At 27.3% G+C, this 13,599-nt stretch overlaps 2 protein-coding genes across 3 annotated transcripts; both read left to right on the top strand.

Annotated features, from left to right (window-relative positions):
* Positions 1–3,949: 3,949 nt before the first annotated feature.
* LOC126893542 (uncharacterized) lies at positions 3,950–4,291 on the top strand. The gene has a single exon (XM_050663857.1). The coding sequence runs from the start codon at positions 3,950–3,952 to the stop codon at positions 4,289–4,291; it is 342 nt and encodes a 113-aa protein (XP_050519814.1).
* A 4,066-nt stretch (positions 4,292–8,357) lies between these two features.
* Positions 8,358–12,608, top strand: LOC126907493 (uncharacterized). Of its 2 annotated transcripts, none has more exons than XM_050688836.1 (7): positions 8,358–8,945; positions 9,244–9,347; positions 9,607–9,756; positions 9,897–10,029; positions 10,104–10,322; positions 10,409–10,510; positions 12,455–12,608. In XM_050688836.1, the coding sequence occupies exons 1-7, from the start codon at positions 8,792–8,794 to the stop codon at positions 12,481–12,483; spliced, it is 891 nt and encodes a 296-aa protein (XP_050544793.1). In that variant the 5' UTR covers positions 8,358–8,791; the 3' UTR covers positions 12,484–12,608. The 2 variants fall into 2 exon arrangements, with proteins under 2 accessions (XP_050544793.1, XP_050544784.1); XM_050688827.1 differs by lacking the exon at positions 12,455–12,608 and adding an exon at positions 10,699–10,817.
* The last annotated feature ends 991 nt before the right edge of the window (positions 12,609–13,599 follow it).

Genomic DNA, 13,599 nt, shown 5'->3' on the forward strand with positions numbered 1-13,599 from the left:
CAACCCACTTCTTCTTCTTGCGGCTTCTCCTCCGCACTGCACCAGTAGCAATAAAAGGCCCACGCGTTGGACTTCGTGGTCGCTTGGTGACGACCGGAGTGAGCCCACTAAGTTGGGTACGGTTTTGGAACCTTTTCCACTCATTCCTGTCACCCCCTGAGGCTCCGATACCTCTGGGGGAGTAACTTTGGTCTTTGAATTAAAAGCCATAAGTGGTTTTTTATTTAAATTCTAACTTGCGTTTTTACTGCACCGCCAAAGGAATGTGATCGTATCAGCTGTCAATCAAATAAATTACGCAACAACGAATTGTGGTGGAATGGTCCGGCAAGGATTAATCTAGACGAAAACGTCTGGCCATCAAGTCCAGAAAAAATCGACATTGGAGCAACTGAGGAAAGACAGGTATTTTTAAGAATACCGTCGAACAAAAAGGAATATTTTCTACTAAATAAATTTTCTTGTTTTATAAAATTAATACGCGTTACCACTTACCTATTACGGCGGAAAAGGCGCGTCATTGAAAAAATAAAAATAGCGGTTGAAATTGAATTAAATGAGCTAAACAACCAGGGCCGGATTTAAACTTTTGGATGCCCGGGGCAAATTTTTTTTTGAGGCCCCTAACAGTAAAATAATAAAAAAATACTCATTATCGAATTAGTTAAGGATAAAAGTTTTAAAATTCCTAAACTTGCACTTAATAACTAAAACGTGTTTATTTCAAGTTTGAAACACTGCTGTTCATGTAACACAAATTTCAAAATTCATTTAAAGATAGCAATATTACAATAAATTTATTAAACCTTCATAATTTGAAGAGTAAAAATAAATATAATAATCTTACAATTTAATTTATTAAAATTTTTAAATTCAACCTCCATAACAGCTACATTAATTATAAATTACAATAAAAGTTTAATTAAATTTAATACTTTAAAATTTTTATTGGCAGTAGGTAGTAAATAGTACAATCAAAATTATTTAAATCAAAAATGTTAAATAAAAATATATTTTTATAAATTTGGTACTTTTCTTGATTTTTTTCCTGCAGTCTTCTATAACTTCATCAAATGTTAAAAAAATTAGTACATCATTTTCAATGCTCATAATAGATAAAAAATTTAATCTCCCTTCATGCATTGAAGTCCTTAATCTATTTTGAATGATCTTCAACCTTGAAAAAGAGCGTTCACCACTACAATTAGTTACCATTATTACCTACTAAGTTTAAAGAATGGGTGGCAGCACAAGGAACCCACGTAGCTAAACTGTTTTCAGCAATTATTTTGCTTTGAAGAACATTATATTTCCTACTCATAGCTGACGCATTGTCATAAGATTGACCTCGACAATTTTTTATGCCTAAATTACATTCTTCAAAAAACTTCATNCTAAATTACATTCTTCAAAAAATTTCATTATACCATCAAACATTTCTTGAGCCTTATGTCCTTGATTTGGCAAAAACTTTAAAAATCTTTCAACAGGATTAGGGCCTTCCATAAATCGAAAAATTATGGTTAGTTGATCAACATGACCTTAGTCAGGCGATGAATCTATAGATATGGAATAGTACTTTGATTTTTTTATGCGCGAAATTATGGTGTTGAATACTTGATATCGCATACATTTAGTTCTTCACAAATAGTTGAGGATAAATAATTAGTATTGCCACTTCCACAATTACCGGTTTCTTGAATATGTTTTTTTAAAAACTCGTCATATTCGGCAATAAATTCTAGCAAACCAAGATAGTTCCCATTACTTTGAGATCCAATAATCTCATTATCTCGTCGTAAAGCCAACCCACACTTGCATAAAAACTTGATAACACTTACAAGTCTAGTCAAAACCTTTTTCCAATAAAATTTTTCTTCACTCATTTGTTTTTGAAGTTCAGCATCAATACGACCTAGAATAACTGAACGATCTTTAAACGCTATAAATGCATTGAGATGATTCTTTGAAGTCTCATGTTCGAGAAGTTGTTCGTTAGAATTTTTCCAGTTGAAAAATCCTTCTGTGTTAAACTGTGTACGCAATGTAGTTGATGACATAATTTACATATTGAACAGAAAAGGTGGCTTTGGAAGGGGAAAAGCATAACCATGATCGTTTAATTAAGTCACCATTTTTACATTTTCGCTTAAACATTCCAGTGTTACACTTACGAGTCCATTTACCAGTACTATTTTTTTGCACCAAAGATTTTTTTTTAATTAGCTCTTCATTGCAATTTTGTAAATGTATAATATCTTTGTTAATCCAATAATCTACATATGTTGACATATTTTCAGGCCATAATCCAATATCAGTCATCATTTCAATTGGAGAATTTTGAGTTGTCTCTGTTTCAGAAGTATCTTGAATTTGAAGAGAATAGGGTATTTGATTAAATTTAACAAGATGCGAAACACTGTCCACATAATTTGAATTTTCTTCATTAAGCATGACAGAAACATTTTCACAAATTTGAGAATCTGTTGTAAATATTTCGACATTCAAAGATTCTATTTTTTCAGCACTAGTATCATTAATGTTTGTTGATTTTTCAATACTAGTATCATTCATGAATGTCGGATTAATAATTGTCTCAGAAGTATCAGAAGCTTTATTTTCGCTTTGTAATAAGTCTGACTTAAAAAACTAGGTATGCATTTTGTTTTTTTAATTTCATTTTCAATTTTTTCTTCTTTTTGCTTTTTTAATTTTCGGTTAGCAACGCCACTTGCCTGAACTCTTTTCATAGTTTGAAATTCGAATTCCCTATATTTGATTATAAATTCGAAACCAAAAAAAAAAAATTTAAATCAATATTAAAAATCAGAATTATGATGAAATAAAATTAAAATTGATTTTGAAAATATTCATTGTTGTTTTGTACGAGGCAGCTAGACCGTAGGACAGCTAGTTGTGCACCGCACTAGAATACCGTTTTACCTTAAACCTGTTTAAATCATTATTATAGATGCGGGAGTGGATCACCTAGAAGATGACGGCTAATGGTATATCCAATAAGTAACGAGAGTAGACAATATTTAAATCACAAATGAACATATACAGAGTGATTTTTTTATCATAACCCACTCAATTACTTACAGAATAAATATATTTAAACATTTTTTTTTTTGTTATCTTTAGTTACACATTATTCTTGAATTATTAAATATGTAATACTTTTTAAGTTCATCCCTTATGCCTTGTAAGGGGGTCAATGTGTGCTGTATGCCCCAATGTCATAATGTTATCATATGACGTATATCGGTATTAATTTTGCAGCCAAAATTATATAAATACAAAACAATATTTATTTTTTAAAGTTGATTTTTTCATAAGCCGAGGGTTAAAAAGTTTAAAATTTTTTTATAGTATTCGGCATCCGGTTGCCCCCAAACATCTGCTGCCCGGGGCAAGTGCCCTTAAAACCCTCCGTTAAATCCGGCCCTGTAAACAACGCGAAAACGACTTTATTAAATATTGTTCAACATTTGTATTTTAAAGAGGATTTAATAAAATTAAGATGTAAAGAAATAGTCAAACCGAACAGTAAATTATATTTTCTTAATCCATTACTAGATGAAAACGGTGTAATTCGCGTTGGAGGGCGTCTAAACAATGCTACGTCGCTTTCGTACAGTAAGAAGAATCCAATAGTTCTCCCGGCTAAATCAAATATAACTAAATTAATCTTCGAGCACAAACATATCTGCTTGATGCACGCTTGCCCACAGTCTCTTTTAGTAGCAGTTCGAGCTACCCATATTGAACTGGTGAGTGATCTTACCACGGAATCATTTTTGGGTGCATTGCGAAGATTTTGGAGTTGGCGAGGAGTAGGTCGATATCTATACTCGGATAATGCAATGAACTTCATAGGAGCTAACAACAAATTAAAAGAGCTAGAAGTATTATTCAAAACAGAACAACACAAAGTATCGTTAATGAAATGGTAGTAAGTTGGCATTTTATTCCTGCCCGCAGTCCACATTTTGGCGGTCTGTGGGAAAGTGCTGTCAAATCAATTAAAACCCATTTTAAAAGATCATTTGGCGAAGCCACTCTAACGTATGAAGAACTAAACACTGGTCTAGTTAGAGTGGAAGCATGCTTAATCTCACGCCCATATACTCCATTATCGACGGACCCCTCTGACTTAAATACTCTTATGTCCACTCATTTCTTAGATAACGGTTGGTTGAATGAGCCACCTGAGCCGAAACTGATAACAACTACGCCAAATAGATTACGCAGGTGGCATCGAGTTACTCAAATGGTTCAGCAAATTTAGAAACAATGGAAGTCTGAATATCTTTCACAATTATAATGCAGAGCAAAGTGATCTAAGGCTACAGGATGCAGTCCAAAAGTAGGCACAATGGTGTTGATCAAAGAGAGCAATTTTTCACCACTACAATGGAGTCTGGTACGCATTGTGAAATTAGTGCCAGGAAACGACGGCATAACACGGATAGTATGGGTATAAACTGTAAAAGGTGAGATAAAGCGGTCAGTTCGTTTATTGTGTCCGTTACCAACACAAGAAGATCAGCTATAATAAAATTATAAATGTATGTATGTATATATAGATTTTTTTTTTTTATTTTTTTTTGTCGCTTGTACATATATTATATAGTTGTTATTACTATTTATTTTAGCTTCGATGCGAAGCTGAAAAGGTATTAATTTTACTATGATGTGTTTTTTTTATTCTTTTTATTATTTTTTTTTTTTGTGTCTGTGAACACTCAATCTCAGCTCTCGCTGGACCGATTTTGATGAAAAATATGTCAAAAGATCACAAATCGTATCTAGTCGAAGACATTAACCTCATCATTTGAAAAAAATTCCCTCGTTCCCTGTAAACGGGGAAATCCCACAAAAAATTAAAAATTAAAAAATCGCTAATTTTCGACAATTTTTCAATTTTTATTACTTAAAATTGCCATAACTTTTTTAAAAATGACCAAATCAATATAATTTTTTTTTATAGATACCTTAGGTATTTACCTATCATTTTATATATTTTTGTGAACATTTAACCCTTTACAAGCCCACAGGGGGGAGTTAAAATGACAAGTTTTTCACAAAAAATTAACTATTTCAACTTAACTTTTGAAAATGTTCCGGAAAGACTGACACTTTTATATATATCTTAAATTNAGAACTTTTTCAACTTAACTTTTGAAAATGTTCCGGAAAGACTGACACTTTTATATATATCTTAAATTAAAGCTTATGTAATATACTTTTATTTGAAAATAAAAATTTGACCTCTGGATTTGTCTTCATAGTAAAAATGACTACCGTATTCAAAAATAAGCTATTTTTGTGTTAAAATTCTGAATTTTGTATTTTATTTTATTTTAAAATACCTGACAAGGGGAGTACAGATTTCATAAATATTATATAAATAAAAAATTAATATAGTATAGAAAGTTAAGTTTATTTAAATTTTTTTGATTTTTGAAGTCGAGAAAATTAATTTTGAAATTTGAACTAGCTTAAATAGCCAATTTATTCTACCAACGGTAGCAACGTACGATTGCCGAGTTAGTAAAACTTGTGTTTTACACGTTTGAGGTACAAGGTTCCATCCCTCGTATGGCAATAAACTTTTTGCATTTTTTCTTAATTCTTTTTAAGTTAGAATAAATTTTCAACTGCTTTGATTTTTATCTCATTTAGATTCAATAACTTGAATAATGATCAAGGATCCCATCACTGTAGTCGCCACTCGCGAGAAGAAATTTTTTATTCATATTAAAATTATTTTACTATATTTTAAGTTTTAGCTTCGATGCAAAGCTGAGAAGATATTTTTTTGTGACTATCATTTATTTTCTCTGCTCTAACTTGACCTATTTTTTTCAACGATACGTCAAATGACTACATTTCGTGTCTAGGTTGAAGATATTACCCTCAAAAATTGAAAAAAAAATTCTAATTTATCAATTAAACAGTTAGTTATCCCATGTTCTCCATACAAACAATTAAAATCATTCATTTCTAATGTTTTCAAAGTATTTATTGACGAATCAAGTTTGATATGATAGGTTTCAACTACAAAATTAAATCATTTTACTTTGTAATTTAATAATTTTTTTACTCTATTTGTGTGTGCTACTACTAGACTATAATATTACAAATTTTTTGGTAACATGTTGCTATATAAATCATATCTAAAAAAAATGATTGTTAGTTTCTCTTAATGGATTTTTACAATTATAATCAAATTTTATTATACGCTCAATCGAGTAAATCTTTCTAACAACTTTGTTTTGATTGGTTTATTTAGTTAAAGCAAATCATTAAAATTAATTAAGTACTGAATATCTCAATTGCAGAATCTTTTTAAACACTAAAAGTTATTAGGAAATGATTACTATTACTTCTATTTAAGTTATCTATTAAGATAAAAATGCAAAAAAAATATTGAGCTATTCTGATAAATTTATTATAAATATTTATTTATAATTAGTATAATAAATACTATTTAGTATTTATAAAACTTCCTAACTGCATATTAATCTTAACGATACAATTTTTTTAATTCTCATAAAATTTTCTATTTAATGATGTCAATTTCAAACTTGCCAATTGAGCTAAAAATTATGATAAAATAAATTAATTTTTTTTTTATTACAAACATTCACAAAAATCAACTTTAAACGATTACAAAAATAGGTTAAAAATTAAAATCTAATTAAAAATTAAAATTAATTAAAATTTAATTAATGTCATTTCCCTTATTTTTAACATATTAATAATCAAAATCAGTATTAATTTAAAACAAATTTTTTTGTGTTCGTAATTATTTTTTTTTAGGAAAAGTTATAGAATTAAATAGAAAAAATTATTTGCACATTTGAAAACATCACGAAAAGTTGATTTAGACAAGTATATATTTGTTTCTGATGAAAGTTCCTTGTAGTCTTGTGTATTTATTCATAAGTAACAAAATTTTTTTATTAAAAAGTATTGCATCAATGCCTTTAAATTTTTATACGCGTTAAAAGTATATAAACATACACTCCTTTTTATTTCCATAATATCTCCGTAAAAATTACAATATTATATTATTGAATATCAATTTCATACTAAATTTAATTACTATAGTTATTATGTATTCATATATTATAATTATAAAACGGGATAAAATTAAGGGAATAAGAGTTATGGTTGCTTTTGAAATAATCTACTAATCTCTTAAAATTAAACACTATCTACAGATTTGCATCAAAGCGTTTCTTATGATAGTGTTTTTAATCACTGTCAGATATCATTATACTTGACCCAACTATGCCACGTTCCCATTGTGTCACGACCCCACTGTGCTACCGTTTTATTATTATCCTATTGTTATTATTATTTTTTTTTTCTCAATTACTATTTGTCATTTATTGTTGATGTTATTTATTCTTATTTATATTTATTATGAATTATTCTGTATTTTAGCAAAGCGTAAAATGTCAGGCAGTATGTTGCGGCCTATGTTATATCGAACGGCCGCTAAACTAAATGATGCTTATCTCATATTGTATTTTTATCTAAAACCAGTACACCGCGAGACATCGTTCCGTGCGTAACGAGAAATATAAAAAAAAATAATAAACATAAATTTGAGCGTACGAATAATTTTTATTAATTTAATAATAATCCCGCTTATAATAATAATTACATTGCGATCGTGTAGTTTGAGGCACGGCCTCTAGGTATTGACTTGGCCACGCGTCAGTAGTAAGCGACGTAAGTCGTGTTAGTATTAGTAAACTTATAAAAGTTCAAAGTCAGCTTTATAACGCCAGAGGAAGTTAGATCATAAATGATAAAATCGTTAGAATGGGGTCTGTTTTAATTGAGTTAAGTGGCTATTTATAATCGTAAAGAGTTTGCTTCAAATAACAGTAGGAATATTATCAAAAAATTGTGATACTATAACTTTCCATTGGCGGTATAAATATATTTTTATAGCGTTTCTATTGTTTTTTATTTTTAATAATATTTATATTATCAAGTTGATTTTTCAATTTGATCAATAATCAAATTGAACACAAAAATTTATTTAACTAAAGGTATAACCCTACGGAATTTAATTAGATTTACAATGCACTTTTTAATTACAAACCATTGGCATTTAATACACAATTATATAGTAAAATGGTGTATCTAAGAAGGATATGATTAATCATCCTAAGATTTCTTACAATATTCATTTTATATAATTATTGAAAGAGACTTAATGAATATTAAAATCATTTACTTTTTAACGAAAAATCATTTTTAAAACAAATAACCGTTTTAAAGTTAATTGAAATTTTAACAAAAAATCATACTATATATTTTTAGATTAATAAAAATTATCACTATCTTTAATAACCCTTTAAAAAAATGCATTAAGGACACAGTCACCTAAAACTAAAAAAAAAAGCTGTAGTAATATTATTAACTCTTTTTTCACATTATGTAAGACGTCAAGTTTTTAACATAAAAGATAAATTAATACAAATTTTCGATATTCATAGAAATAACTGTTGAAATAATACGAACATTATAATGATAATTATACCACTATGGTATTTACATCACCTCCAATCAATTCTTTAAATGATTTACAATTATTTTTGAAATATTTAAGTGGCTTATAATATAAGAATTCAATGAATTAAGTGTCCATGACAATCAGATATAAACGTTGACTATGTTGACATTTGAGTTCAGTTTGTTTTTGCCCGTAAAAATAAGCTATCATCTCGAGTAAGCATTCAGAGTTATTTAACTAATTATTAATATGGCAAACGAAAACAATACGGAAAGTCATATTTATGAAACAAATATGAATGTTGTGAAACGCAGAATTGAAGAATTATGGAATCGTCGTTTCATGAGTTCCAATTTAGTCGTTGATTGTTCAGAAGAACCCCAAAAATCAAAAAAGTCCGAAGGTGAAATTAATAACTGTAAACACTATTAAGATTAATTAAACTAATTATCAAAAAACGGGAAAACGCTTTGATATAAAATATAACAACAAATTAAAAAATATTATTCTCTTTTTGATAAATAATAATTATTTTTTTATTGTACTATAATCTAATTAAAATTTTTTTTTATATTATTCATTATTTCAGTAAATTATTAACATCAGAGTAGATATAATATCTACATCAATGCATTTTTTCATCGTAAACATTTTCAAAATTCGTTTCATTAATAACTTTAAAAATAAAATTCTGTTTACAGCAAATTCTGGTGGAAATATTAACCCTGAAACAAATTCGGTTAAACCAAAAAAACGTAACTATCGAAAACAAATTGAAAGTGATGAAATTATTGCAGAAAAAGTGGTAATTAAAATTGTATAGATATATCGACCTTCACAATATTCAGCAATAATTTAATATTTGTAATTATTTAGAGCAGCTGTATAAATGTATTATTTTTCGATATATCAGTAAAAAATGTTAAATAATTTCAATTTTAATATTTTAATCTTGTTAATTTTCAATAAGATTTTTATAGAAAAAAGACATTTAATAGAAGATTATATTAAAATATTAAATATATTCCATTTATTCATTTTAATTTATCATTGGTTACGCCTAGAAATTGATACAGCGAGGAGATATTGCAACACTCATTAAGAATGAAAAATCTGGAAAATATAAAGAAAAACTATCAGTTCCTGCAAAAAAAAGTTATATACCAATTCTAAATGACAAAGCACCATCAATACCAGCATATTTATTAGGAAAAGTAGATTTTATTCTGCATTTTTTTTATATTTTATAAAGTATATATGTACTCTAAACATTTCTTTTGACTTAACGTAGATTTTTTAAATAAATGAACTAAAATTTATCGTATAATTTAATATGTTCTTATGTTACGTTAAGAGTTTTCATAAGAATCACTTGCATCGCAATAAATGCGAAGAAAAAAAGCAACCCGTTGAAGTATCGTCCAATGATACTGGTCGCCTTTACATAGAAAGTAACTTATCTGAAGAACATGATGAAGTCATTAAAAGTACATAATAAATTTAACCTACATTTCGATTATTGAAACAATTATTTTATACTTTAAACCCTTAAAACTTAAAGAGTTAGAAGCTAATAATGAACCTTCAATAACTTCAAATGACGTTACATTACCAGACGTGTCCACTGATAAAATAAAAGAAACTCCAGAAGAAAAAATAATTAATTTACAACCCACAAAATGTGGAATAAAAGAACAACTCCTAGAGTTATCCGGTAACACTGTTGTAAGACCAAATTTGAAAAGAAATTCATCGGAGAAAGATGAAAAAGTCATAAAAAGTATTCAATAATTCTATTTTAAAAAATTGACCTTTCATTAGTTTATTGTAACAATTAAACACTATTTTAAAACATTAATATTTTAGAGCCGAAAGTTAGTTCGGAAGTTTCGGCTTCAAATACGAATGACGTTAACATTCCTGCCGTGTCCGTTGTCGAAATTGATGAAATACCGGAGAAAGAAATAGGTAAATTAATATTTTTTTTTTATTAATTTCTTTAATATTTATTTCACATAGAAAAATCCATAACACATATTATGTTTAATTCTGTTTAATCTTATATTCCAAAACCTAGTAAAAATTTAACTCATATTAAACCATTTAGCTAGCTTAAGTAATTTATGAGAAGTTTTTAAATGTGTTTACTCTTGTAGAAGTAACGCATGATCAGAACACAAATACTCACGATCAGTATAATGCACCTTCGTTTAAGTCGCCTAAATCTTAGTACACTTCGGATACAATTAATGATTATCTTAAATTGATAGTGAAAAGGTCAAATGGCGAAGTTCATGCGTCGTTACCGATTTTATACCAGCATATCTTCGAGGAGGTTATCCAGCTGTCAGAAAATGGATAAAAAAAGATATTCATACATTAAAATTACCTTTTGTGCCAATGAATGTGTATGGGGGACATTGGATATTGACTGTTGTTAACGTACCTGAAAGAACTGTGACATCATATGACAGTCTTAAGTCATATAATGGTCCTTATCCTAAGGTGTTTAAAGAGTATCTAACTGACTGGGAAATGGATAAAAAGGGAGCAGCTTCGTCGTGGACTTTAAAAATCGGTGAGACGACTCGTCAAACTAATGGATATGATTGTGGTCCATTTACGGTTGAGCTAGCCGAAAAAATGGCTCGTGGAGACACAACTCCTATAAATGCGAGTCTTATGCCTTCTGTAAGATTAAGACACAGAGAAGAAATTATAGCCGGCCAACTATTTTTATAATTACTTATGATAGAAATTGCTTAAATGGCTTATATAAAATTTCCTAATTTTCACATTAAATTGATATTTTTGTTAATACACTTTTATACTTCCTAATATTTTCTTATGTTTTACAAGCTTATTGTTATTATTATTTTATGTTATTTTTCTTTGTTACATTGCTTTATTAAATAAATATATATATTAATATAAAGTTATCTTAAATCAAATAATTTTATATTTAAATAGCTATGTTGTGTGAACACAAAAACTGTATAATAAACAATTATAGGAAATATAAGTGAAAAAGTTGGTCAATTACAAATTTTAATGTTAATGGATTTATCTACATTCTTAATAATTTTAACTAATAATAATAATAATAGCTGATTGATGATTCATAAATAGTTTCACAATTTTTTTGAATTTATAACTAAATTTGTATTTATAAAAATTTGTTTTCAGTAATTTTTTATTATTATCGACAAATGGAAGGAGTACTAAATTTTTCTAACAGCTTAAAACTCATTAGTTTAAAAAATAAATAAAATTCTCTTCAACACACTTTTATCGTTAAAAGATCCTTTATTTTAATATAAAATTATCTTAACTGAAGTATACTTACGTTCAAATAGCTATGTTATGTAAATTATGCAAACAATAATGGATTCAAATAAGTAAAAAAATCAACCAATTATAAATTTAAACTGATGTATCTACTTTTTTCAAGACCTAATTTTACTCTACTGATCAAACACCCCACCACAAAACTAAAACCCAAATTAATATAAATTGATTAGGGTTAAGAAAAGCAAAGGCGAATGTTTAGTTATCATTGATGTATTCGAATAGCTCGGGCCTACTTAAAGAAAATAGTACTTAAAATAAATTTAACTAGATTATAAAGATATTAGTAATGAATTAGGACTCCTTACTATGAAAACTCTTAGACAAAAAAACACTAATTTTGTTTGGTTTTGAAATTAATTTACACGGTCAGTCTAATCAAGATAATTTATTTAGGTTTATTACTAAATCTTATTTAAATTATTATATTGTTTTATATATACTTCTATACTTATTTAAATGAAATAATTCGTGCTCTGATTGCTAAAGACTTAATTTACATAATTTCTTGTTTTTATTCCAATTCTGAATTCAAAAAAAAAACTAATATGTTTTACATTTTAGGTGAAGATTGGTTGTGTTATAATTTTTAGCTTCGACGCGAAGCTGAGGAGGTATTAATATTACTATGATAGCTTTTTTTTTGTCTGTTACCACTCAATCTCAGCTCTCACTGGACCAATTTTTATGAACAATACAAAATGTATCTAGTCGAAGAAATTACCCTCAAAAATTGAGAAAAATTATCTCGTGTTACCTTTTTTTTTTTTTTTTTTATTTTTTCTCCGACATTTTCTTTAAGATTATTTAAATGATACAATATAATTTGTAGTCTTGTATAGTAAATTATAATAATAAATTAAAATAGAAACAGACATAATCATTTTTCTTGTTATTAAGAAAATGAAAGGGTATTTTAATACTACTATCAATATTAAATATTTCAAATGTTAAATTTTCATTTTTTAAGATATCAGGATTTAAAATTTGATAAATTAAAACAATTTACTAATTTTTTTCACGTAATATTTCCAATATAAATTAAATATTAAAATTTAAAAATTTTATAATTATATTTAAATATTTGTACCAATGGTTACTATAATTGTAAAAATAAATATAAATTTTAGATATTTATATTGTTATTAAAACAACTTTTTATTATTCTTTAAAAATAAAAAATATATAACTAATAATAAAATATAAAAATATAACATAGCTATTACTTAGGATACTTTTTAAATTTTAATTAGCTATTATTTTCTGAAGTTATTTACATAAAAAAATCATATTAACATATTAGAAGTGTTTTCTTATAAATTATAACACACTATAGAGTTTTAATGTTAAGACTAGTCAATGTTTAGTATTAACATTCTTATAGCACACTTCATAAAAGAGGTAAAATTATTTGAATTTTTAAATTGACTGTTTTCACCTTCTTTTAAAATCATTTTCATTGGTATTTTTACCAAACACATAAAACTTTTATAACGCACCCGAAAATTGATACAACGATGAATGAATTTTTGTTTATTATCATTCTGTTTTTGAGATTGGTTGTATTCTTTAAAATTTGAAATTATCTAAGGGCCTATTTTTGAATCGTCCGTACGTTCCTCGAACGGACACGATCGTCGAACGTATACGTTCGTCAAACAGATTCTTATTGTGCAATTAGGTATACGGCCTTCTAGGTATTGTTCGAT

This window comes from Daktulosphaira vitifoliae, unplaced genomic scaffold, assembly GCF_025091365.1.
Source record: "Daktulosphaira vitifoliae isolate Bord-2020 unplaced genomic scaffold, ASM2509136v1 Scaffold_1, whole genome shotgun sequence".
NCBI classification, from domain to species: Eukaryota; Metazoa; Arthropoda; class Insecta; order Hemiptera; family Phylloxeridae; genus Daktulosphaira; species Daktulosphaira vitifoliae.